The sequence below is a fragment of the Heteronotia binoei genome, chromosome 13 (assembly GCF_032191835.1).
Source record: "Heteronotia binoei isolate CCM8104 ecotype False Entrance Well chromosome 13, APGP_CSIRO_Hbin_v1, whole genome shotgun sequence".
Taxonomy (NCBI): domain Eukaryota; kingdom Metazoa; phylum Chordata; class Lepidosauria; order Squamata; family Gekkonidae; genus Heteronotia; species Heteronotia binoei.
The window spans coordinates 65,377,329-65,404,330 of NC_083235.1; the positions used below are offsets into that span (position 1 = coordinate 65,377,329).

The 27,002-nt window shown below is 44.8% G+C and overlaps 2 protein-coding genes across 6 annotated transcripts in view; one reads left to right on the forward strand and one right to left on the reverse strand.

Annotated features, from left to right (window-relative positions):
* Positions 1-10,556, reverse strand: part of EME1 (essential meiotic structure-specific endonuclease 1) — a 16,179-nt gene extending 5,623 nt beyond the window's left edge. Inside the window, exons 1-7 of one of the 4 annotated variants that reach the window (XM_060253474.1) lie at positions 10,286-10,556; positions 8,176-8,994; positions 7,966-8,093; positions 6,599-6,688; positions 6,183-6,295; positions 3,573-3,711; positions 2,142-2,257 (exon numbers count right to left, since the gene is read on the reverse strand). In XM_060253474.1, the coding sequence (XP_060109457.1) occupies positions 2,142-2,257; positions 3,573-3,711; positions 6,183-6,295; positions 6,599-6,688; positions 7,966-8,093; positions 8,176-8,971 (1,382 nt within the window). In that variant the 5' untranslated portion in view covers positions 8,972-8,994; positions 10,286-10,556. Of the gene's footprint in view, positions 1-2,141; positions 2,258-3,572; positions 3,712-6,182; positions 6,296-6,593; positions 6,689-7,965; positions 8,094-8,175; positions 9,276-10,285 lie in introns of those variants that run through there. The other 3 variants (XM_060253475.1, XM_060253476.1, XM_060253473.1) reach the window with 3 other exon arrangements.
* MRPL27 (mitochondrial ribosomal protein L27) lies at positions 10,525-26,595 on the forward strand. Of its 2 annotated transcripts, none has more exons than XM_060253478.1 (4): positions 10,525-10,656; positions 20,513-20,635; positions 23,709-23,776; positions 26,167-26,595. In XM_060253478.1, the coding sequence occupies exons 1-4, from the start codon at positions 10,602-10,604 to the stop codon at positions 26,371-26,373; spliced, it is 453 nt and encodes a 150-aa protein (XP_060109461.1). In that variant the 5' UTR covers positions 10,525-10,601; the 3' UTR covers positions 26,374-26,595. The 2 variants fall into 2 exon arrangements, with proteins under 2 accessions (XP_060109461.1, XP_060109462.1); XM_060253479.1 differs by having other exon boundaries at positions 10,544-10,656; positions 20,540-20,635.
* Positions 26,596-27,002: the final 407 nt, after the last annotated feature.

Consider the following 27,002-nt stretch of genomic DNA (forward strand, 5'->3'; position numbering starts at 1 on the left):
TTCGGCAGATCAGGCAGCTAGTACCATATCTATACCCCCAGGACCTGGCTATAGTGATCCATGCAATGGTCACTTCTAGACTAGACTACTGTAACTCGCTCTACACTGGCTTACCCTTGAGACTGATCTGGAAACGGCAGCGGGTGCAGAATGTGGTGGCTTGCCTGCTAACTGCACCACCTTTATGGGTGGGCATTTGGCCAGCACTCCGCAGTGTGCACTGGCTGCCCATTGAGTACCAGATCCATTTCAAGGTTTTAGTTCTAACGTTTAAAGCCTTACACGGCCTGGGACCAACATACCATCTCCTTCCATATATGCCCAGGAGGTCATTACGTTCGGCCTCCCAACATCTGTTGACCGTCCCCAGCCTCAACTAGGGCCATGGCTTTTTCAGTCCTGGTCCCAACCTGGTGGAATCAGCTCCTTATTGAGATCCGGGCCCTACCTGGCTTATTAGCTTTCCATAGTGGCTTGTAAAACGGAGCTGTTCCGCCAGGCTTTTAGCTGAGGCTGCGGGTATCTATTCTTGATCTGGTTGGCTTCCCCGCCCAGTACTGTCATCTGTGCTAGGAAATGGAATAAAAACTGCCATGATGTGAGATGGCTAGGCTGGCCAATATGTGACGACATGGTAATCTGAGTGCTGGTGAGTGTCTGTTTATAGAATGTTTTTATTGTATTATTTTATCATATGTTGTACTCCGCCCTGAGCCCTACGGGGAATGGGCGGAATAGAAATATACTAAAATAAATAAATAAAATATTAGAAGGAAGACACTGTCAACATGCCCTGCAAACACAAGGACCCAGCAAGTGATGCTATCTAAATATGGAGCTGATTCAGGCAAAGTCCTAGAGGAGAGTGAAACAGGAAGTGGTATTGATGCTAATCAGTGGAGTTGGGGGGAAAAGGTAGGCAAATATAAGAAATCTTGGCAGGGGTCTATACAAGCTTCCTAGATCAGGGGTGTCAAACTCATTTGTTATGAGGGCCGGATTTGACATAAATGAGACCTTGTCGGGCTGGGCCATGTCAGGCTGGGCCATGTGTGTACCTCTTTAAGATTAGGTAGCAGAGATATAAACTTTTTAAAGGACACACGACTAGATGCTTTTTTTAAAAAAAAACTTAATAAAACATGCTTTAAACATTAGCACTTATTGGTCTTAAAGGTGCTTTCTTTTTATTTCTCCCATGGGATCCAGGAAACTGGGCAAAGGAAGCTCTGGCTCTTTCCCTCCCTCCCCAGGGGACCAGGAGGGGGAGGAGCCTAAGCCAATGGAAAAAATCTAGGTTTTGCTCTGTAGCTCCTGTGTGATTGAGCAAACCTTGCAAAGCAATTTGAGAGGCAGAAGGAAACAAGAGAGAGGGGGAAGGGAGCAGACAAGAGCCAGTTGCTTGGGAGCCTTATAGGAGCCCTCCAGGGGCCTGATTTGGCTCCCGAGTCGCATATTTGACACCCCTGTCCTAGATGATATTTAGGCCTAAAGTGGCAACAGTAGCAAACTGAAGAAGGTGATGCCAAAGGAGAACTGCTACACAGAGGACTTTACCTCAGGCTGCCCTGTGTCAAGACCCCAGCAGTTCAAACAGCACAAACAGTCCACTTCATCAATGGTTGTTTATTGACTCATGACAGCAGTATATAGGCAGGATGGACTTTGCAAAGACTGGCAAGGCAGGCTTTTTGTCCTCTTATATAGGGTAACTTAAACCGTTACATTTTCAAAGGAAAGCAGGAAGCAAGAAAGCGGGAAGCAGCAATCCCTCCCCCCAAGACGTTCCCAGGCCCTTTTCGCAGGTGCTCCTAATCCGGAGGTGTGACCTTGGTTTCCCTTAGCAACCCCTCAGACCAATGCAAGGAATTTAGATAACTATTACAAAGAGATAGCTGCAGCAAAAGAGTGAGGAGACAGGAGGAAACATTCTTCAGCAAACAGAAAAAATGGCAAGGCACTTGACACCCTGAAGACCTCCATTGAGGCCCTACTTCAAGAATGAGTATTTCAGGTTTAAGTGAAAGGTCTTGTCTTGGAGGTTGGTGGCTGCATCTGCAGCAGCATCCCCTTAAATTGAGGCTGCTGACATATCCCCAGAAAATGCCCTGAGAAATGAGTGTATTTATTTCCTCACTCACTTGAATGGTGCTTCAGCTACAGCCTTGGTGAACATGACGACAAAATCGGCAAACTCCTTCCAGCTCTCCAGGACTCGAATCTGGATGCCCATGGGAAGCTGTAACCTCACTAAAGCCTGCAAATGCAAAGACTAAATGGTGAGCAAAACAACCTACCTTTGGAATATGGGACAATGCTACTACCCAAATCACTATTTTGGTACAGTACACAGTCTTAACCATTCCCCTCACCTTAAAAAAATTACACCTTCTGTGAGAAAGTAGAGAATCTAAGCTTAGTCAAGCTGCTTTTCAAGGCTGGTTCTCCAGTCTTCAACCAAACTATCTGCCAGTCTGAATTACAATACTGACCATCAGTCATAATACCTCTGCATTTGAAGGCTACCTCCCCCTTTACTATCTTTGGAATGCCCCCAGAAGGCCCATTTGGCATCTCTATACCGCCATTTAGGCATCAGGCCAGAACACTTTGCTATCCTGGCTTTAACAGAGAACCAATGTGCTAGAGTGACGGAGGAGGAGGAGGAGGAGGAGAAGGAGAAGAAGAAATTGGATTTCTATCCTGCCCTCCACTCCAAAGAGTCTCAGAGCGGCTCACAATCTCCTTTACCTTCCTCCCCCACAACAGACACCCTGTGAGGTGGGTGGGGCTGAGAGGGCTCTCACAGCAGCTGCCCTTTCAAGGACAACCTCTGCCAGAGCTATGGCTGACCCAAGGCCATGCTAGCAGGTGCAAGTGGAGGAGTGGGGAATCAAACCTGGTTCTCCCAGATAAGAGTCCGCACACTTAACCATTACACCAAACTGGCTCTCCAGGATTTGAGACACCCAGGTTTGAATCCCCACTGCCATGGAAGCTTGCCAGCTGACTCTTGCTCAGTCTATTTTACCTCGCAGGGTTGCTGTGAGGATAAAATGGAGGAGGAAGAACGATGTTATAAGCCACTTTGGATCCTTCTGCGGGCAAAAACAAAGAGGATAAATTTCTAAAGAAAGAAACTATAGAAGTTTTGTCCCACCTTTTTCATCTAGTTATTTTACAGCCTACATATTGCTTTTATGGCTATTGCTGTTTTATGACTACTACTTTTAACTGAGAAAATGTTTATGTCCTTCTGTGGCTTCTTAAAAAAAAATCAGCAATTTGATGGCTCTTTTATGATTTTATGTTTTATTATTTATTTCTGTATTTTGTTAGCCATCTTGGCAGCCTATCTATCTCCTAAATAAGTAAATCAGTTTTGGCTGGTCTCTTCAGCCTCTGTGTTTTGCTGTGCGCTTCAGCCGTGGCAAATCCAAACCTACCAATCCACATGAAGGACTGAGGGTCAAATGGCTAGCAGCTGAAGGTTATAATTCTTTGCAGGAAGAAACTCAACTATATTGCAGAGACGTTCCATAAAATACACATTCCTGCTGCTCCAAACTCACTTCTTCCACATCCACTCTGGATAACTCTGGGGTTGGAATGCCCTTCCCTTGCCGATGCCTTTGTTTACCCAGCTCCTGTGCCTCCCTTCTGCTTGGTGGGGCTTGCTGCAGTCTCTTTTGTTGCTTCTGCTTGTGATAACTAAAAGACAAAAACTTAAATTAATAGTCTGTTATCAGAAAAAAAGGGGCAGGAGTATAACGAGTGGCTGAACTGCAAGCAAGCTCTCGGTCAAGTATGATTGCCTCAGTAAGCACACAGCCATGCCAGAAAGAAACTGAGTTTGAGTTACAGCACCGTCAATTTTGAATTTCTTCCCAGGAAAATATGCTCTGGGCTTGTACAATAAACCTTTTTGATATTCAACAATGGGAAGGACTTCTTTAACTTAGCGTCGCTTTGGCTAAAGGTGTCAAACTTCCAAGAAATTTTGAAGCCTGAGATTTTGCTTTGAAAAAAAATGAAAGTGAAACGTCTCGAACTGCTTTAAACATAAAACACATCCTTTATAACTTAATTAGCAAATGAATTTGTACTATTTTGCATGATTTATGAAATTTAAAAGGATACATGCCTTAACTTTCGACAATGAAAAATACAAACAGCCAATTCTAGAGGTGGAAAGTGCTGTTGACTGTGCCCTGTGCTATCAATATATCTTGGTTTGGACTGACTGAGTGGTAAGGAAAAAGTTGAAAATAGTAAACACATGTTGTGTAGCAAAGAAAACGAATCGTGTAATTTGGACAGAAACAGTCCTACATGGCCATAAATAAGAACAATGGCATATCTAAATAGTGTTAAACTTCATAAAATCAAAAGCTCTGAACTATTATCTTCATCAACATTCTGGCATATTAATTGCGGACAAAATAATTCACTTCTAAACATGTGCTCGGAAATATGTTGTATATGTCTATTGCATGAGAGCACAACCGACGGTCTGCATGTGGCCTGGCAGAACCATGTTGTCCTGTCTGCAGCCTTCCCATGAGGCTGGGAAAAGGAGGTGTTTCCAGCACCCTTCCCCCTACCCCTTGTTGTGTCTCTGCCTTCCCGGAAGAATGGGAAAGTGAGAGCAGCTGCCTGTGAGGGAAAGTAACAAATGTACCGTATCTCTCGTTCTGTGGTTCACTACTCCACACACAGCAGCAGGAGCGATAGCAAGTTGCAGCCGCATTGTACACTTGAGATGAGCAATAATTACCACAGGAAACAACTTTACCAACCAAAACATATCCATTCTAAAACTGATCCCAAAGCATACTATATCCTGTAATACAATGCTAGTTGGATACTCTGAAAGGAGGGAAACGAGTCAATCTTTTAATTCTTCATTCTTGGGTTTTGTCTCTGACCTGTTGATTTATTTTTGACTTTTTGCCCAGCACATCTTTGCCAGAAAATTTAGGCCTGCTGAATGATGCAAATATACAAAACAGATTTTTACATGCCAAGACACAATGGGCCTTTTCACACTTACCAGTGAAAGCCGGAAGGGAGTCAGTAATGTGCTGCCTTGCAGTAATCCGAGACAGGGATGGGAGTTTTCGGACACATGTTTTTTCCCCCGATACGGTTCCGTGATTGAACCGAGCCATTTCACACTGTTCCGCTTTTATCTCGCCTCCACCAGCATCAGCCGTTTTCACCTGCCGGCGCGCGATCTCCAGCTTTTTTTTTTTTTGGAACGTCGGGCTAAGATTGCTATAGCGCTATAACGACGTCTCACAACAGCACCACTATAGGGATGCCTGGGCTCCATTGAGATGCCAGAGATCGCCGCCGCTGAAACTTGGTAACAGGTGCCCCATTGGATACACAGTTCAAGCAGGAGATCAGGGCACCAGGCATTGGTCTGTCACCTGTTGCTGTCACTTCCATGCCCACACAGGGGAATGAGATTGGTTTGTAGATGACTCTGAGGCAATTCTTTTTTGGGGGTGGGGGCTGTTGCCACCTGGAGAGGGGTTGCCCATAGGGCAGCAGGTTTCAGTGGGAGAACAGACCAACAGTGATTGGTGAGACCAATGGTTTGTGTGGAAGGCTATTGTTCTATTAGTTCTATTGTTGTAATAGTCATGGTTTCCATCACAACAGTATTGAGACTTTTTGGATTTCATCATCTCCCCATACCGCTAGGAGATCCAGAATCTCCTGCTCACTCCAAACTACACCTCTTGACCCACTCATCCTCCTCACAATTCCTGACAAAACACTCACCAACCTATTAAACCAGACAATCCGCTCTCCAACTACAACCCACAGAAATCTGTGGCTTCCCCCGCTGACATTTATACCTGCTGAGTCGGTTCTGTCTGAAATGCCAGCAGAAACCCGTTACTGTTCAGTAACTGACCAGCTTCCATATTGGAATACATAGGCTGTGTGAAAAAGCTCAATGTGAAGTAAAGAGTAGGGTCTGCCAGGAATTCATGCTGACAGGCCATCATTTCTTAAGAAAACGTGCCAGTAACATGTCCCCCTTCAGATGACAGCTGAGTGAATTCTAAAGCAGGAAAAGTACCCATTCCTACAAAAACACTACCATGATGCCAAACCAATTTGGGGTGGGGGTGGGGATATAAATCTCTGCAACAAACAATTCTAACCTGAAGTATTTTTCCAGTTCCACAATAGCCATTGCCAGAGTTTTCCCAGGGATTTTCTTCTTAACATTAGCCACAAAGCTCTGTAGAGTCACGCCGGATCCATCCATGCTAGCCTATTAAAAAAGGACAGACTATACATTTTTGGGCCAAAGCAAAAACCCACAACCTCCAACCAGATCCATATGGTTATCAGTCTTTTCTGCAAGTAAAGCTACTTTAGGATTAAAGATTCTGACTCATGAACTAGCAAATCTTTCCCAACTAAACAAAGCATTCACAATCTGCAAACCTGCTTCCAAGACTGTCACAACAGACCCCTGCAGTTTTTCAGCATTTGGTCTCTCTCTCACCCTCTTTCCAAATGCCACCACAAATCTTGTCACTGCTAACTGGACAACAACCAGAAGTGACCTCACCTGCTTATAGTTTTGGATCATGGAGACAAAGTCTTCTAGGAGCACAAGAACAAGGATGTTGGGTTCTTCTATCCAGTTGTCTTCGTCAGCCTTCAGGCACAAACACCACAGACTTAAGACCATAAGAGAGTAGAACCCAAAGAAAATACAAAAATGAATTCTGTTCTCTGCATTGTTTAAAGTGTGCCACAGCTTATACCAGCTTTTGTTTGCATTGTTTTCTGATTTTGTAATCCTAATCCTGTCACATTTGCATGGTTATCTTTTCTCTTAGTGCATTGTTTTTATACTCTGTAATCTTCCTCGTGTCTCAGTGAGAAAATCAGGCTACAGGTAAAGAAAACAAATAAATATAACGGCAATTTTTCAGGGGAAAGACACCACTGCAGAATTACTGTGCATTTCGTCTAACGAAGTCCAGGAGTAGCTTAGAGACCAACAAGATGTTCAGGGTAGAAACTTTTGGCAGTCCAAGTTCCCTTAATCAGACGTAAATAGGAATCTAACAAAAGGAGTTTTGATTCTCAAAAGCTTATAACCCTAAAACTCTTGCTGGTCTCCTAGGTGCTCCAGGACTCAAATCTGCAGACCAACATAGCTACCCTTTGAAATTGGTCTAACAAAGAAAGCCAAATTCTTCATAAATGCATTCTACTACTATGCAATATATCCATTAAACTTATCTGATGGTAGCTACAGAATAAAGCTGTTTATCAAACTATATGAAGCAAATTGGACCACAAACAACATTCAACTTAATGACGGTGGAATCTGTTTTTCTTTGGAATGAAATTCAGATTTAGAGAGCAATCTCTAATTAGTGAGAAGATGGGGGATCCAGAGGTAATAAGGATCCAGAGAACTATTACTACCTACTGAAACCTTCAATGCTGGAATTCTATTCTGGAGGAATCCTCCAAAAAATTACTTTGGAATGAAATTCAGATTTAGAGAGCAATCTCTAATTAGTGAGGAGATGGGGGATCCAGAGGTAATAAGGATCCAGAGAACTATTACTACCTACTGAAACCTTCAATGCTGGAATTCTATTCTGGAGGAATCCTCAAAAAAATTACCACAAGGTGCTTCACAGCTCAATTGTTTATATTGTTGGGTACAGACCTACAACTGACAATAAATGGTGAAGGAGATAACCCTTGAGATATTTGCTCAGGTAACACAGAAAATATTGCCGGGAAAGGAATGTATCATTTTGTGCACGTGTTTCAGTAAAAACCCTGAAGTACAAGTTAAGATTTGTCAGAGCAACAAAGTCACCAAAGAAATACCACTGGCAGTCAACAGCCTGCCAACATAGCCATTTTGCTAGAGATAGAAAGAAAGAGGAAAGATCTGTGCTTCCTTACTTGAGCTATCCCAGTTTTTCTTCTCCAGGTAATACTGCAGGGGACAACTTGATTTGCAATGATGTAGCTACAGTCCATGGATTGCAGAATGGTAAGCAATTGCCCACCACCTTCTACCTGTAAAAGACCTAAAGTGGGGATAGAGATCAAGGATCTGTAGGGAAGGTAAAGGATTAACTCCTAACAGAGCTAGGAATTAAAGAGCAATACCTGGATCCAGCACTACTTGAATGTGTTTCAGACACTCTTCTGGTCTCTGAGCCTTCCGCAGATTGGCAAGAGCCTTCTTCCTCTCTCTTTCCTGCTCCCGTAGCCTTTTCTGAGTTTCTTGATCTTTTCTCTTCTTTATGGCGGCTTGGTGATCTTTGTCAAGTTCCTCCTGGCTGTGTTTCGTTTCTGTCTGAAGAGGGAATGACTTCAGGCTCATCTCAGCCATTAGGTGGCTTCCATTTTCTTCGGAGTACTGAGAAAGACAAACTGAAAGCTGGTTCACAGATTGTTTCTTAGGAACCCTGGGAGCCATTTCCTGGTCACTATCTGACAACTCCCAAGTACTGGGTACAGCTCTTCTCTGAATGTCTCTGGGTTGTGACGGCTGCAAGCAATCAGTGGCTACTTGCTCATCACTTGAATATAGCCTTTTGTGCCCAACCAAGACTTGGCTTCTTGGTTCCTGGAGTCTAGTAAATGAGGCCCCAGCTGTAGAAGGTTTGGCGTTTAAGAGATTCTTCCTGAGTCTTTCAGCCAAGGGCATCAGGTCCTCTTCCTCTTCACTTTCATTGCTGAGTTCTGACATTTTTTTCAGCTGAGTAGCAGCTCTGGCCAAATCTTGTCCACTACAGGCCTTTTTCCATGCAGGAGACAGAGTGGATGAGTCCTCAGAATCCGAGCTGCAGAGCACAACGACTTCATCTCTTAGAGGTAGCGGCTTCTTTAGAAAAGAAAAGCTGCGTAGCTCCTCATCCTCACTGTCACCCACCTCTGGGAACATCGTGTATACCTTCATACGATGAACACAGGGCAGTGGAACTAGGTAGCATTTGAGGAAGGAAGAACAACAAAGTCACTGGCAGCTACAAGACCTTAAGCTGGAAGACCACACTCTTGTCTTATCTATAGGAAAAGAATCTCCAATATTTTTTGGGTTCTCTGACAAGAAGATTTCCACCACATTAATCAATTTGCCCTGTAGAAAGATGTTGCCTGTTATAGAAAGTTACTACAGAGCAGTCGTTTGAAGTTTTTCTCTTTATGCAGGGCAGCTGGCAGAGGAAAATCTACCAACTATGTACCACATCCTCTAGAATGTTCTGAAATAAAGAATATGATACACAATTTGCTGCTAGAGGATGTAGTGATGGCCACAAGAATAAAAAGCTTTAAGGGGGGATTAGCTAGATTCATGGAAGATAAGTCTATCAGTGGCTACTAGCTATGGTGATCATGGGGAACCTCCACATTCAGTCACTAAATATCTAGATCCCAGAGACAAGAGGCAACATCAGGGAAGGTCTGGGCCTCTATGCTCTGTTGTTGGCCTTCCAGAAGAACTGGTTGGCCACTGTGTGAGACAGAACGCTGGACTAGACGGATTACTGGTCTGATCCAGCAGGGCTCTCATGTTCTTCATGTAGTTGTCATGTTTCAGAGTTCCCAAGCTCCAGAGAAGGATATTAAGAAGTTTGAAGATGTGGTACTATGAGTGCCTAGCTGAGGGGTCAGACTTCCAGCATTTTAATCAAACAATTCATAATGTTCAGGACTCAGGTCAATCCAATCCTTAGTTTAGGGCAGAGGTTCTGAGATGCTTTAAAGATATTATTTCTAAATGTACTCCACTTTCTCAGACCCACTTTCAAAGTAACTCCATGCTACTTTCTCCCTCCCCTATAGAAAAGGCAGGAATTTCATATCAGTTAACATTTAAATTTTCCATGTATATTATTTTTAAATCTTTAACAGTACTGAATAATCGGCAATATTTCATGGCTGCTATGTACCCTAGGCAAAGACAACCCCAAATTTACCATCTTCTGACTACCCCATTTCTTCTGACTACCCTATTCATCCTCTTCCCTCCTGGCCCCCATAACCCATCTGTGCTGTTCCAACCAACTTTTGGATCTTGAGCCACAGTTTGTGAACACTGATCCAGAGACAGCTACTGGGGAACCACACTGCTTATTCCCGTCCAAACTCGCTGAAATAATTGCTTTTAGACTGGAATAATTTTGCATTAGGATTATACCATTCATCCACCACCCTGAGAACGCTTAAGAAACCATTTTAAGAAACAGCTTCCTTTGCATCCAGCACTCACCAAGTCTCAGCCTTGCTCTGAGCACGAGAACCGGGGCTCAGAACAAGGCAAGGGAAGTCACATCTGGGTGCGTTCAGAGCGCCTGGCGCGCACCAGTCCGCAACCTCCTCTCACTACTTGGGAATAAGCAGCAGGGGGCTTTGATAGCAGCGAACGAGGATAACTCTCGGGTAAACTGCCGAGTCTGCCCTGCACGCGGGGAAACGAGAGAGCCAAAGCAATCCGGAATTGGCGGCTGCATTCAAAAATCCGCTTGGCGCCGGATCCGGAAGCAGAGGGGGCCGGCTTGGAGAACCCTCGAGCGAAGGAAGGCTCAATGGCGGGGCTGCTCAGCCTGCGCTTCCTCTGGAGCAGGCCGGTTAGCAGTCAACGTGAGTTGGAGTGGGCGGGATGGGAGGCCTCGGAGGGGCTGGGGAAGGGAAACGGGGAGCGGGGGGGAGCAGGCCAGCAGGGGTGGGTATTAGGGTTGCCAATCCCCAGGTGGGGGCAGGGGATCCCCCGGTTTGGAGGCTTTCCCCCTGCTTCAGGGTCATCAGAAAGCGGGGGGAGGGGAGGGAAATGTCTGCTGGGAACTCTGTTATTCCCTATAGAGATTTATTCCCATAGGAAATCATGGAGAATTGATCTGTGGGAATCTGGGCCTCTGGGGGGGGCTGTTTTTTGGGGGTAGAGGCACCAAATTGTCAGTATAGCATCTAGTGCCTCTCCCCAAAATACCCCCCAAGTTTCAAAATGATTGGACCAGGGGGTCCAATTCTATGAGCCCCAAAAGAAAGTGCCCCTATCCATTATTTCCTATGGAAGGAAGAAATTGAAAAGGTGTGCCGTTCCATTAAATGTGATGGCCAGAACTCCCTTTGGAGTTCAATGATGCTTGTCACAGCCTTGATCCTGTCTCCACCCCTAATGTCTCCTGGCTCCACCCCCAAAGTCCCCAGATATTTCTTGAATTGGACTTGGCAACCCTAGCATGAGGAAATCACTGGGGCAGACGGAATATTACTTTTATAGCTCTTACTAATGCGCAAGACACTGTAATTAGGGTTGCCAATCCCCAGGTGGGGGCAGGGGATCCCCTGGTTTGGAGGCCCTCCCCCCACTTCATGGTTGTCAGAAAGCGGGGGGGGGGGAATGTCTGCTGGGAACTCTATTATTCCCTATGGAGATTTATTCCCATAGAAAATCATGGCCAATTGATCTGTGGGTATCTGGGGCTCTGGGGGGGCTATTTTTGGGGGGTAGAGGCACCAAATTTTCAGTATAGCATCTAGTGCCTCTCCCCAAAATACCCCCCAAGTTTCAAAAAGATTGGACCAGGGGGTCCAATTCTATGAGCCCCAAAAGAAGGTGCCCCTATCCTCCATTATTTCCTATGGAAGGAAGAAATTGAAAAGGTGTGCCGTTCCTTTAAATGTGATGGCCAGAACTCCCTTTGGAGTTCAATTATGCTCGTCACAGCCTTGATCTTGGCTCCACCCCTAATGTCTCCTGGCTCCACCCCCCCCCCCCCCCCAAGTCTTCTGGCTCCAGATATATCTTGAATTGGACTTGGCAACCCTAGTGGGTATGCAGGAGGAACTGAAGACCCGTGCGCCATCCTGACCCATGTTGATTTACCCTGGATGGCTACGGCCACTTTTGCGCTCTCCGCTGCTAAAGTGACAAGAGCCCAATCCTATGGATGTTTGCTCAAAAGTAAACCCTATGGAGTGAATTCAGTAGGACTGCCTCCCGAACAAGGATGCATGGGGGTCATAGTTAAACCGGGCGATCCTATGCAGAAGTGGGCGCTTCTTTAGTTAAGTATTGCTAATCCTGCACGCGAAAGGGCTGTTGAAGCCTTCATTTTTAAAACGATGGGATTTCTAAGTGCGATAGTTATGGTTAAAAGAGATTGGGATCACTGCATTACCCAGCAACATCCATCAAAAGAATGGAACGGTTTAGCGTTAGGTAACTTCAGCCGTTCACACTGCAAATGTTCAGGGTTTTTGAAGCACAACTCGCCCATGTTTCAGGCCTGAAAGTTCCTGACTTGAAATATTACACTTCTTTTCCCCCTTGACCTCTGTTTTGTTTTATTAGCCTGACAAAAAAACCAGTGGTTGTGGGTTGGAAAGAAGATTGGCAGCTGTCTTTTTATGTTAGTTATTAATTGCCTTGATGAAAGGTATTAATTGCTTTTTTTGGACTTGGAAATCAGAGCTGCATTCATAAAGTTTCTTAGAGCTTTCCAAATATGTAATCTATCATTAAAATCTGCCTCCATTCCTGAGGACTGAAAGTTGGCTAATGTCATCCCCATCTTCAAAAAGAGTTCCAGAGGAGATCTGGGAAATTACAGGCCAGTCAGTCTGACGTCAATACCAAGTAAGTTAGTGGAAACCGTTATTAAAGACAGAATTAGTAGGGACGTTGCTGAACAAAAGCTATTGAGGAAGACTCAACATGGGTTCTGTAAGGGAAGGTCTTGTCAAACGTAGACAAGGAGGACCCAATAGATGTTGGCTTCCAGAAAGCTTTTAATAAAGTTCCTCATCAGAGACTCATAAGTTAGCTCAATAGTCATGGGGTAAAAAAACAAGTCCTCTTGTGGATCAAAAACTGGCTAAGCAACAGGAAATGAGTATAAATGGGCATTTTTCACAGTGGAGGGTATTAAGCAGTGGGGTTACCACAAGGCTCAGTACTGGGTCCGTTGCTTTTTAATTTGTTCATTGATGATTTGGAGTTGGGAGTAAGCAGTGAAGTAGCTAAGTTTGCAGATGACACTAAATTATTCAGGGTGGTGAGAACCAGTGAGGATTGTGAGGCACTCCAAAGGGATCTGTTGAGGGCATCAACTTGGCAAATGAGGTTCAACTTGGACAAATGTAAAGTAATGCACATTGGGACCAAAAATCCTAACTATAAATACATGTTGATGGGATCCAAACTGGTGGAGACTGACCAATAGAGAGATCTTGGAGTTGTGGTAGGTGACTTACATAAAAAGGGTAACCAGAATGATTGAAGGCTTGAAACACTTTCCCTATGAAGAGAGGTTAGAGCTCTTGGGGCTCTTTCGCTTGGAGAAACTATGACTGAGGGGTGACATGATAGAGGTTTACAAGATTATGCATGGGATAGAGAAGGAAGAGAAAGAAGAACTTTTCTCCCTTTCTCACAGTACAGGAACTCGTGGGCACTTAATTAAATTGCTGACCAGTCAGGTTAGAACGGATAAAAGGAGTACTTCTTCACCCAAAGTGTAATTAACTCATGGAATTCAGTGCCACAGGAGGTGGTGGCAGCTACAAGCACAGACGACTTCAAGAGAGGATTTAGATAAACATATGGAGCAGAGGTCCATCAGTGGCTATTAGCCACAAGGTAGATGGAACTCTCTGTCTGGGGCAAGTGAAGCTCTGTATTCTTGGTGCTGGGGGAGGGGGGGGCGGTTAACAGTGGGAGGGTTTCTAGTGACCTGGCCCCACTGGTTGACCTCCTGATGGCACCTGGGGTTTTTGCCACTGTGTGACAGAGCGTTGGACTGGATGGGCCATTGGCCTGATCCAACATGGCTTCTCTTAACACAGGTTTGATTGGAACCACCAGACTTACTAAGTTTGGCAAGATTGCTTGCTTGTGTGTTGTCTAGCCTGGTTTTTTTTTTAGGGAAATTTAGGAGTTGCACAGTGTATGGGGTTGTAATTTGCATGCATAGTACATGCTGCTGAAACATACCTGTGCATTTTACTTGCATATGTGCAGACTTTGTTGCTTCGACACACATGTCATTGAGAAGCCTGCATGGAGTGTCTGATTGAATTTGGTGGAGTGTAAATAAATTCCAGAAGGATTTCTTTCCCATTGAGGACCAAACTGGGTACCATGAGGTGTTGTTTCATGTAGCTTTTAAGTAATAAGGTCTCTTGTTAAGAATTACATGTTGGATATTTTCTGATATCATCACTCTTACTGGTCAAGAAAAGGCTCCCCAGATTCCAGAAGGATTTCCTTCATCTTTGAAACATTTGGGAGAGTAGTGGTGAATTCTGTAGCAAAGTGTCTGTGGTGGTGGTGTGTGCGTGTAATTTTAGGCTATCATGCACTTGCCAGTGCTCATTGGGGCTAGTTCTGGGCTCCTCCACATTTTAAGGACGCTGGAAATTGGAGTGGGTTCAGAAGAAAGGTTGAGTGAATTGGAAACATTTATCCTGAAGATCAGAAGGCCTAATTATACTCTTCAAATACCTGAAGGGCTGTCGCATAGAAGAAGACAAAGTCTTGCTGACCAGTCAGGTTAGAACGGATAAAAGGAAGTACTTCTTCACCCAAAGAGTAATTAACACATGGAATTCACTGCCACAGGAGGTGGTGGCGGCTACAAGCACAGACGACTTCAACAGAGGATTTAGATAAACGTACGGAGGCCGTGACTAAATCATAGGAGGATAGAATTCAGCTAAGCATTAGCAGACTCTTTCCAATGGTAACAGCATTTTGCCAGTGAAGGGCTGTGCTTCACTTGAGGTCTTCAAGCGGAGACTGGACAGCCGTCTAATTAAGAAGGTTAGCTCCTTGGATTTCCTGCACCGTGTAGGAGGTTGGACTAGCTGGCCTTTATATTAATCCTTCCAATTCTAGGCCTCCAAGAGAGGTTTATAGCACTGATGCAGAAGATTTTTTTTTTTAAATTATTCACCAAATGAGTGGCAGAGGGTCTGTTCAGATTGTACATGTTTGTGTTTAAATTCATTGTACTTGAGCAGCAGAATTGTGCTTGTCGTGGCCCTGTATGCAGGGAGAAAAGTCATACCCCAAAATAGTCAGGTAAGCATGATTCCACTACCCCACCGTAGAAGATATGATAACCGCACTTCTTCTACCACCTAAACATTGGGATATTTTTATCACTCAGCAGTGGGCTGGAGGTGCTACCTATTCAGCATAAGAATGCTGGAGTGATTGCATATACCTTGCATTAAACTCTACATCAGTATATGGAGACAAGAGCACAGATCCGAGTGAGTATTTCTGTGGTCAGAAGATTTAAGGTGGCATTTTGGGCTGTATGAGCTAGCTCACACTAACTCAGCTTAGAGGGAACACTGGTTGGGGGAGTTGTGCTCTGTGGGTTGAAACAGTTCCATCTGTGGAAATACTCTGTTGGATCCTCACCAATGTGTGTAATGACACGGGATGGAGATTCAGAACACATACAAATATGTGAATAGACCTTAATACATTGTTGAGCAGGAGCCTTATGTCCTCTGCTCTGATGTAGGTTATTGCCCTTTGTTGTTCATATTTCGGCTTTATGTTTCTTTGTTAACTATTGCCCTCCTCCTTAATCCTTTAATGTGACTCCCTATGTGCTTGTGGAAAATTTAAGATCAAATTAATCCTGTGTTTAATTTGCCTGAGGAAATTACTAGAGCTGTAGTATTCTTTTAGCAACCTGATAGTTAAAAGAGCTGAGCAGAAAGGTTTAGAGGTGAAACGGTCCTGGCTGCTAATTGTATGCAAAAGAATTAACTGAAGCCCCACAAAGTAAAGGTCAAAGGCGTCATGGTGTTCCTGATTGAAAATGACGTGCACGTTTATCAAAAGTATGTATTTATGTGAGAAACGTTTTGTGAAGCAGCCAATTTTTAATCCAAAAATTAGTAAATATTAACCCTTTAACAAAAAAATGCATGCAGCTGTATTATTCCATTAGGAAAAACGTCCAAACACTTGTATTAGCATAATGCTTTTTATTTAAAAAAAGCTAAGAGTCAAGTTAGCATTTGAGTTCTAGAGAACTTTTCCTTGGGCTGAATGCTGATAAAAATGAGAGGACGGGTGGGTTTTGGGAGAGGATGCTCTTCAGGGGCTTTGTGGAAGGTAGAAGCCATGCCTTTCTGACAGTCTTGAGATAAAAATTGTTGGGGGGAGCATTTTGATCCAAGGGGAAAAAACAAAAAACAAAACACTTATGCCTTTTTTATTAGAACCAACCTAAATATTATAGTGAGTGCAAAGTTTTGAGTTGTTCCTCAGACTGGTTGGTAGGTCTGCCTTTTGTTATCTTTGGCAGATCAGGCAGCTAGTACCGTATCTATCCCCCCAGGACCTGGCTATAGTGATCCATGCGACGGTCACTTCCAGACTAGACTACTGTAACTCGCTCTACGCTGGCTTACCCTTGAGACTGATCTAAACTGCAGCGGGTGCAGAATGTGGCGGCTTGCCTGCTGACTGTACCACCTTTATGGGTGGGCATTCGGCCAGCACTCCACAAGGGGGGAAAAAACAAAAAACAAAACACATGCTTTTTTATTAGAACCAACCTAAATATTATAGTGAGTACAAAGTTTTGAGTTGTTCCTCAGACTGGTTGGTAAATACAAAAGCAGAACAGAGATTGTAAAACTTCTGAAAATTTTGAATCTGCAAACCCTTTTCTTTGGGAGAAAAATCCACATTTTAGGATAAATTCAAATATATACAATCATTACTTTTTAAAATGAAGCCTAAACTTACATTGCTGGTTTAACAATATAAAATGTGTTATTTATACTGTACTGTGGCATATTGGTGAAATGTAAAAGTATACAACCTTAGAGAGCAATCCAAACCAGATCCACTCAGAAATAAGCTCCATAATGGGGTGTAATTCCTGGGAAGTAATTTTGGGAGTGCAGCCAATAATTATCTCCAAGCAAAACTGACTTGAATTCACATTCTGTGGTACCTTAACAGTTAGGCGAAAAGTAAAAATTGAAAACAGAAACATTAATTTGGATATCAAGTTAAATTTTGTTTATTTATTTCATTAGACTTATAGCCTGCTCTCCCCTGTGAACAGGCTCAGAGTGGGTAACATCATGATAAAATGCAATATACAATCTAAAACATTCACATTTCTAATTTAGTAACTACAGTAAAACGATAAAATAAAGTCAAAAACATAAGGGAGGGACGATGGCTCAGTGGTAGAGCATCTGCTTGGGAAGCAGAAGGTCCCAGGTTCAATGCTCGGCATCTCCAAAAAAGGGTCCAGGCAAATAGGTGTGAAAAACCTCAGCTTGAGACCCTGGAGAGCCACTGCCAGTCTGAGTAGACAAGACTGACTTTGATGGACCGAGGTTCTGATTCAGTATAAGGCAGCTTCATATGTAACTAATAGATGGTGTAAAATCTCAGGGGGAGTAAGTATCTAAAAACTATCTGGTATGGAGGAAAAAGAGGAAGGGGGAGGTTAATCAAAATCCAAAACTGTCACTGCCCTCAACTATACGCTTGGCAGAACAACTGTCTTATAGGCCCTGCAGAACTTCTTTAGATCCCGCAGGGCCTGGATTTCACCCAGAATAGTATTCCACCAGGTCAGAGCTAGGACCAAAAAGGCCTTGGCTTTGGTTGAGGACAGCCAGATGCTCTTGGGGCCAGGGATTACCAGAAGATTTTTGTCACTTGAGCATAGTGCTTTTTGAGGGGTATACTAGGAGAGGCGGTCCCAAAGGTATATTGGTTGCAGACTGCTTAGGGCTTTAAAGTTTCAGGACCTTGAACCTGATCCAGTACTCAGTCTGGAGTCAGTGCAGCTGGCAGAGCAGTGGTTGAATATGAGCTCTGAAGGACATTCCCGTAAGGACAAGCACAGCTGCATTCTGGACCAGTTGCAGTCTCAAGGGCAGCCCTACATAGAGCAAGTTACAGTCATCTAATCTGAAGGTGACTGTTGCATGGATCACTGTGGCTAAATTGGAGGAGACAGGAGGGGGACCGGCTGCTTGCCCTGGCGCAAATGGTAAAATGCCACTTTAACTAATTTGTGACTCCGTTGAAAGGGAGGCATCCGGGATCACACCCAGGCTCTTGATAGCCGTCGTAGGTATTAATGGCACACTGTCGAGAGCCGTGAGTTGGTATTTCAGCCCTGAATCAACTTGGCCCAGCCACAGGACCTCCATCTTTGATTGATTTAATTTCAGGTGGCTCTGTTTTAGCTAACCCACCATGGCCGCCAATCCTTTGGCCAAACTATTTGACTGGTAAAAGCTGGTGGTGATCGACTATGAGCTCCCCTGATAGACACTGCAAGGCTGTTCCTCAAATTCCCACATCAGTAAGGTGGTGGGTCAATAGATCATAGCTGACCATGTCAAATGCTGCCAACAAATCAAGCAATGTCACCAGCTGTGTGCAGTGGTCATCTGTGAGAGCAACCAGTGTTATCTCTGGATTGGAAGGCGTTTAGGGCAGAAGTGTCATCAAGGGAAATCTGGAGCTGTTCCACTACTGCTCTCTCGGCTACCTTACCCAGGAACAAGTTCAAAACTGGGCAGTAGTTGGAGAGATCAGTGGGATCTAAAGAAGTTTTATTTAGGAGTAGTCCCACCACTGCCTCTTTTAACCTTCACAGGAAGACCCCTGAAATCAGGGACAGATTTATAATTTCTACCTGGGGAACCCATGTTCTATCACCACCAGCTTTTACCAGCCATGATGGGCACAGATCAAGAGGCATTTGGTGGGCTTCACAGCATCCAGAATCCTTTCGATGTCAGCCTGTGAGAGCAAGCTGAATTGGTCCAGCAGTGGACCTGAAGATAACCAAGGAGACCCACAGTTCCCATACTGTATCAAAGTTGGTGGGCAGTTCCTGGCACAGCAACAAGACTTTATTGGGGTGGGTGGGGGGGGGGGGTAAGCTTGCAAATGCCCCATATCTAATTGCCAAATTTCTAACATTTTGGGATCTCTCTATGGGAAAGGATAATGACCTAATTACCCTAAATAATTGAGCTGGGCAAGAGCTAGCAGATGCAATGGAGGTCTTTACTGCCACTTCATAGGATTTCAGAAGCTCTTGTAGCTTTTTCATGAGTCCATTGCCAAACTCGCTCTAGCTGTCTTAAGTTCCCGTTTCATCCTCTGTAGCTCCTCAGGGTACCAGGGAGCTATTTTGGCACAGGAATGAAAAGGATGTTGAGGAATGATTTCATCAGTGGTTTCAGAAAGATGGCTATGCCAGTCCTCTATCAGCTCATCTAATGAGCTGCCCAGGGGAATCAGATCCAGGTCCATTCGTCTCTGCAGGTGAGCATAAATCAGGTTGCCGCCTAGGCAGGGAAGGGTTGGGTTGCCCAGGCGGGCCTTCAGGACGGAGCGATCTGACCATGATACTATATCCATAACAACTGGGCTCTTCTCTATCCCCCTAGCAAAGATCAGATCCAGTGTGACCTGTTTGATGCGTGGGACCTGATACAAGTTTATAACTTGGAACCCTTCAATAATGTTTTCCATCATACACTACAGTAAATTGTGGACCAAATTGCATTGAAACAATAAGTAGAGGAAAGGTCCCCTGTGGGAAGCACCAGTCGTTTCCGACTCTGGGGTGACGTTGCTTTAAACAATAAGCACAGTCTTAAAAATGTGTTGCATATGTCTGCAGAATACACAGGATTTGCCGTTCAATAACACTGTCGAATGTTTTATATAAAAATCTTCATTGTGTGCATCTTGAATGCATAAAACTTTGTCTTAACAAGATTTTTGCTCGTACAGTTTCATTTTTTCCCACTGGAGAAAAGGGGGAAAATAATATCCCAGGGTGAGGAGAAATATCCTGCAATTTTTCTCCCTAGCTTCCCCATTTTACCCCATGGTCTTTCTATCTTGGGGGCTGGGGAAGAGATAGAAAAAGATTTCCGTTTGTGCAGGCAGAGCCCAGAAATTTGCAGTTTGTGATTTTCTTGAAATGGAGACCTTGTTGCAGAATAAGATGCTGGGTGCTGAGAAACAAGGGCCTTTCTTTCTCTAAACTCTGTCTGAACCGGAGAGCCAGAGGAGCGGAGTAGGTAAGAGTGGCAGACTAGGACCCTCGTTGACACAGATTTAATTCCCACTTCTAACATGGAAGCTTGATGCATGACCTTGAACCTATCACAAAGTCTCGTCCTGGACGACCTCACAGGGTTATCGTGGGAATGTGGTGGAGGGGAGAATGATGTTCTAAAGCTGCTTGGGGTCTTGACTGGTGAGAAAAGCAGGATAGAGATACATGTAAACTAATGCTTGCTCTGAGACTTCAAATGGGGACTGCTCCCTTCCCCCCTGCACTGACTTTTTTGGCATTTGAAGGATATTATAAACTTATCTTTAGTCTTAAGAATTGGGCTTGAGTGAGCTTTTTCTTGGTCTAAATAACGATTTTTTTTTTGTCCCTGTCTCTCTCTTTGGTCACAGTTCTGCTCATGCCTCCTACAACCGCAGCTGCAGTGAGGTTTGCATCAAAGAAGAGTGGAGGCAGCTCGAAAAATCGTGGGGGGAAAAGTCCTGGGAAACGTTATGGCTTAAAAAAAACGGAGGGTAAATCACTTGGCTTTTTTTCAGCTGCTTAGGTTCTTGTTAGCTAACTTTTAAGAGTTTCGAATACGTTTTCAAATAGGAGTGGGCATGAACCAGGAACATGGAGGCTCATCGCAGTTCATGGGGTTTCATGAACCTTCCCGTTTACCAAACCGATTCATTTTGTGAGGTTCATAATGCAGTAGAACAGCCACCCTGTGGACTAGAGATACCAAACTCACAGCACATCTCCAGCAGACTTTCCCCTACCTGCCCTCCAAGTTTGGTGAGCATTGGAGTTAGGGGAGCTGAGTTACTGTCCCTCAAAGCAGGCACCCCTAGGAAAGTGCTGTCTGGGAAAATCACAGACATAGTTTCAGGAGGAGTGTCTCAAACAGCCCTCCTGCAAGCGAGAGGCTTCTGACTGGCAAATCTCCCCAGGATGCCCCTTTACCTGCCCTCAAAATTTAGTGAGGATTGGCTTGGCAGGAGCTGGGAACGGCTCACCTTCTCACTGAAGACATTGTTGCTGCAGATGGGGGTCACCCACCTGCCTCCCCTGGAGAATCCTAGGTTCCAAAGTGCAAAAGAGGGGTACTGAACGGGAGGTCTGGAGCAGGAGGGAGGGCGGAAAGTTGGAAAACTGAGATGAGGGGCAGGCACAGCAAGGGCAGCTGATGTTAAGGCCGGTAGAGGAGGTGTGCCCAAAGGCACAGAAGTTGATTATCCTAGGGTCCAAAGGGCAAAAGGGGTGGACCCAACAGGAAGACTGACACGTGAGGGAGGTGGAGAGATGAGGGATAAGCACAGCAAGAACAAATGATGATGAGAACACCAGGAGGAGTACCCAGAGGCGCAGAGGATCTTGGGGTCTGAAGTGCAAAGGGGGGTGGGAGACCCTGCAGGAGGCCTGGGGAGGGGTGAAAAGCTGGAAATCCAAGACAAGGGACAGGCAGAACAAGGACAGCTGATGATAAGCCCTGTGGGGAGGGTGCCCACTGGTGCAGAAGTCAAGATCCTAGGGTCCAAAGTGCAAAAGGGGGGATCTAGCAGGTAGTGTAGCACAAAAGGGGGCTGGAGAGTTGGGAAACCAAAATGAAGGGTAGGCACAGCAAGGGCAGCTGGTGATGTTAAGTCAAGGGGCGTGTGCTCAGAGGTACAGACGTTGAGAGTCCCAAGGGCCCAAAGGGCAAAAAGGGGGAGGGGAGAAATTGAGGGTTCAGAAATCCCACTGAGGAGTGTAGGTCTTCAGCCAAGGTTAGCTGAGCCCCCTTTGCTTGGCTTGAGCAGATGGAAAGGTGTTTCAGAGCCCTGAGTAAGCACCAAACACCCCAACCCCTCTGTTTCCACACTGAGGAATGACTTCGGTTTCCCCATTCCTCTCTGCCTCTCTCTCTCTCACTCTCCTCTCTGCCGGCTGCAAAGTAAAACAGCTGCATGTGAGCTGGGGGTATATATCTGCTCCAATTGTTGGTAGCCAGTGCTGCCTGCCTGTCAGGCTTTGGAGGCCACTATTGGTGAACATATGAAGCTGCTTTTTACTGAATCAGACCCTCGGTCCATCAAAGTCAGTATTGTCTACTCAGACTGGCAGCGGCTCTCCAGGGTCTCAAGCTGAGATTTTTCATGCCTATTTGCCTGGACCCTTTTTAGTTGGAGATGCCAGGGATTGAACCTGGGACCTTCTGCTTACCAAGCAGATGCTCTACCACTGAGCCACCGTCCCTCCCCCGGTGTTTCCAGGGCTGCAGAAGTCCCTCCATTTCTCTGACGATTAATTTATCTGTGCCAGCATGTCTGTTGCACAAACTGCCAATAAGAACCTTAGGAACCTCTGTGAAAACCTGGAAGGTTAATTCCAGATGCACATACAGAACCTTTGGCTCACAAACCAGGCGATTTTTGTGACAAATTCAAGTTTGTGATGAGTTTTGTGCCCATCCCCATTTCCCAAGATTTTCCTGCTTGAGTGTCTCTTGTGCTACTGGCCACCGGGTGGCAGCAGCCAGTTAGCCAACGCCCACCAGCAAAGTACAGCTAATTAAAATATGTGCCCCTCAATCTTATCCTTTCTTGGGGTGTAATTTGCAGGAGGGAGCAACTTGAAGAGACATGTTAACCATGTTTGTGGGATTTTAGAAAACACCATGAACACTGATGGTGTCATACAGATTGGGGGCGGGGGGGGGGTCTGGATCCCAAGTAACCCACACTGAGCATTTTCTTTTTCTATGAGAAACGTGAGATGTACATCCTTAAGCCAGTTTGGTGTAGTGGTTAAGTGTGCCTCTAGTCTAGAGAGCCAGTTTGGTGTGGTGGTTAAGTGTGCGGACTCTTATCTGGGAGAACCGGGTTTGATTCCCCACTCCTCCACTTGCACCTGCTGGCATAGCCTTGGGTCAGCCATAGCTCTGGCAGAGGTTGTCCTTGAAAGGGCAGCTGCTGTGAGAGCCCTCTCCAGCCCCACCCACCTCAGAGGGTGTCTGTTGTGGGGGAGGAAGGTAAAGGAGATTGTGAGCCACTCTGAGACTCTGAGATTTGGAGTGGAGGGTGGGATATAAAACCAATATCATTATCTTAACTGGATTGTGTGATGGTGGGAGAAAATATGCAAAGAATTAGAGCACACCGGGGCTTTTTTTGAGTAGGAACGCAGTTCCAGCTGGCTTAGTGTCAGGGGGTGTGGCCTAATATGCAAATGAATTATTGCTGGGCTTTTTCTACCAAAAAAAGCCCTGGAGCACATGTTAGGAAAACAAGAATTACAGCAAGAGCTTGGTCTTGGAATGATTGAAGAAAGTACTTATGAGCATGTGCAAAGTGCCTTTCCCTCATCACTGTCAAGTAATGTCCCGCTCAGTCTAGGCATCTGAGATCAAAAATAAGGATTTCCAGAGCTTCAGCCCCAGATTTTTCTTTGTAGGGTTTACAAATATATTTTTTTAAAAATCAGATCATAGGGTGTTTCTTCCTAAAGAAGAATGCTGTAGGTTAACTTTTTGCTTTAGAAAACAGTTCCTATTCAGCTTGCATGTACAGATGAAAGAGGGCTCGTTTTTATTTCTAATTATAATTTTATCTGACTCATTTGCAGGTGCATTAGTTCATGCAGGCAACATATTGGCAACTCAGCGAGTGTTTCGTTGGCATCCAGGGGCTCATGTAAGTATTTCCCATGTGTAGTTTAATTGAAACCTTGCTTGCACCATCTTTGGTTTCCTGGATCTTATTGGGCATTAGCCTGAAAACATTGCTGGTATTTTTTCAAATGTCTTGGGGGTGCAGAATTCATCTAAATTCTTCTTGCCAACCCTGTGCTCAAAACCCTTTTTTCTCTGTCCAGGATCCTTTTTCTCATCCAGCAGTTGGCCCAACCTTGTGTGTCCTCCTTTGCCTCGTGCTGAATCCTGGTTGCTGCGCCGTAATAATAAGAAATTTGAGCCTCTTTGTAATCATAGCTTGAATATCGCCAAAAATCTCTGCATTTGAAAAGATTTCCCCTTGCAGAGTGCAACTTTCTTGCAGTCCCCCTCCCTTTGCAACCCACAGTGCCCCCCGCTAGACGCTGCTCATGAGGGACAGGGGAATCCTAGAAAAACCAGCATGACGTTTGCCTGGGGGGGGGGGGGGAGAGGGGAGTGTGTCAACAAAAATCACCTGGTCTAAAATTTGATTGAAAAAAACTAGAGAAGCCACTCAAGATTGCAGATGTTAAACAACCCAAAGGATTACAGTGACCAAAATTACTAAAATATAATGCATTACAATCCCAAACTTTATAGGTAAAATATAGTTACACATATACAGCTATATATGGAACAATCTCAATACAATTATAAGTCCACTAGAATTTCACACTATAAAGTGGAGTTCCAGTGTCACAGGGGGTCGACTTCATATCCTGCTTCGAAGGCCTTGAGCCGTCATTTGAGCTGTTGCCTCTCTGTAAAGTAACAAGACTTTGTGAATGTACTATATGAAAAGTTATCTCTGTTGAAGAGAGGACTGTAGAGTCTACCTTTGCTGGAAGAAACTTCGAAGCAGGATGGAAGAAGAAGAAGATATTGGATTTATATCCCGCCCTCCACTCCGAAGAGTCTCAGAGCGGCTCACAATCTCCTTTCCCTTCCTCCCCCACAACAGACACCCTGTGAGGTGGGTGGGGCTGGAGAGGGCTCTCACAGCAGCTGCCCTTTCAAGGACAACCTCTGCCAGGGTTATGGCTAACCCAAGGCCATTCCAGCAGGTGCAAGTGGAGGAGTGGGGAATCAAACCCGGTTCTCCCAGATAAGAGTCCACAAACTACAACAAACTGGCTCTGGATATGAAGTCGACCTCCTTTGACATTGGAACTCCACTTTATAGTGTGAAATTCTAGTGGACTTATAATTGTATTGAGATTGTTCCATATATAGATGTATATGTGTAACTATATTTTACCCATAAAGTTTGGGATTGTAGTGCATTATATTTTAGTAATTTTGGTCACCATAACCCTTTGGGTTGTTTAAGTCTTAAATTTGATTGGCAGGATCTAATCCCATGTATTTGTAGGCACAGTTCATGTATCTGAGTGACCCAGGTAATGTTGGAATGATTGTACAGTCACAGATTTAGAACAGACTGGGTCATTGCTGTATTGTATTTGTGTGGGGCAACAAAGATGTGATCAGATGCCTCATGGTACAGTAGACTAATTTTGATAACCGGGGAACCAAAGTGTGCTTAAAAGGGAGTTTTGCTTTATGTTGTTCCATAACACAAATCCCAGTCTTTTTCTAATTAATGTCATTTCTTACTTAGAGAAATACTTGCTCTCATAGAGCATCTGAACCATGCCAGGAACAATGCCTAAGCAAAATCGTGTAACACACAGAGTTGAAAATCAAGCCAAACCTAGATTCCCTCTTAAGCAAGACTCTGTGTTAGTTCCAGAGAGGTAGCCTCGTTAGTCTGTTGCAACAAAACCAAAAAAGGAATCTTGTGGCACATTAGCGACTAATTACTATTTCTAGCAGAAGGTTCTATGCGCTAGAGGCCCCTTCATCAGACGCCCATTGCACATGGTGAGCTGCAGTCCATGAAAGCTTGGGTGCCATAAGACATCCTGTTTATTCTTTGAGTTCCCCTGACACAGTCCAAGGAGATCAGACATCGATCGTTGGTTGGAATTGAGCTGCTGCCCTGGAACTGGGTTCCTGTACAAAATCTGATGGATTTATAACGTTATTTATGGAAAGGCTGGGAGGTGTTTGTCGAGAAATGTGAACAATAGAGGGCAGGTGCCAGTTTAAAAATAGTCTTGTGATCTTATCTGACAGTCGAGGACTTTTGAGTGTATGCTATCACTTCGTGCCTGACGGGTGTCTGTGCAACAAAACAACCCATGATTATGAAAGCTGACGTTCTCATGGGGAAGTAGCCAGGACTTTTAAGTTGCTTGTGTGTATGACAAACCATAAGCATGGCATACACTATCAGAAGCTGCGTGCACTCTGGTCCAGAAGCCACCCTTTCCCCTTTCTCATTCTCGTCTTGTTTGCCTGTATCAGGTAGGGTTGGGCCGGAAGAAGTATCTGTATGCGCTAGAAGATGGGATGGTGCGCTTCACCAAGGAGGTTTATGTGCCGCGTCCCCGAAGCAAGGAGAGCAAGGAGATGATCCCCCAGCTACCCAGGGGAGCCGTTCTGTATAAGACTTTTATCAACGTGGTCCCCACTGTCGAGGTGGGAAGCTTCAAGTTGGTCAGCATGCTGTGACGCAGCAAAGGATTGCTTGGGTGGACCTGAGCCCCAGCGAGGATGATTCTGCAAGGCTGCATTTGTGAACAAGTCGCTCTTGTTCAACTCTAGTGATTGCTGGTTGACCGCAGTTAGAGCATGAGGCAACGTTCCAGCAATGTATTAATGTATATATTCTGGAGGTCACTGTTGCACTGTCAGGGAAATAAACCATGTCAAGACTGGTTTTCAAAACCATAAGAGGTTGTCAATTTTTCCTTGTGCGGAGCCATTTAAGGAGAATGTCTTACATCCCTTTGTCCTTTGGTGGGTGCTGAAAGGTTACTGCAATAATGAGAGCACTTGGTGGGGTAGGGGAATGAACTCTTTGAACCTCAGGAGTGATTTTGGACATCAGAAGTATTTGTTGCTCAGGGTTATTTTGCAAAGCTGTCCACATGTCTAAAAATGCAGGCATGCAATTATTTTCATGTGTGAAAGATGTGGGCATAGAAGGACAGTGTGAAATGCAGCTTTTGTGTATTAGGTAAAACCAGTTGTGTGTTGTGTGATGTCAGTTGTGTGCTCAGCAAACTAATACATTGGTTAGAGAGGCAGTTTAACAGAAGGTGCAAAGCCACTTCACATTGCCTGACTAATATCCACAG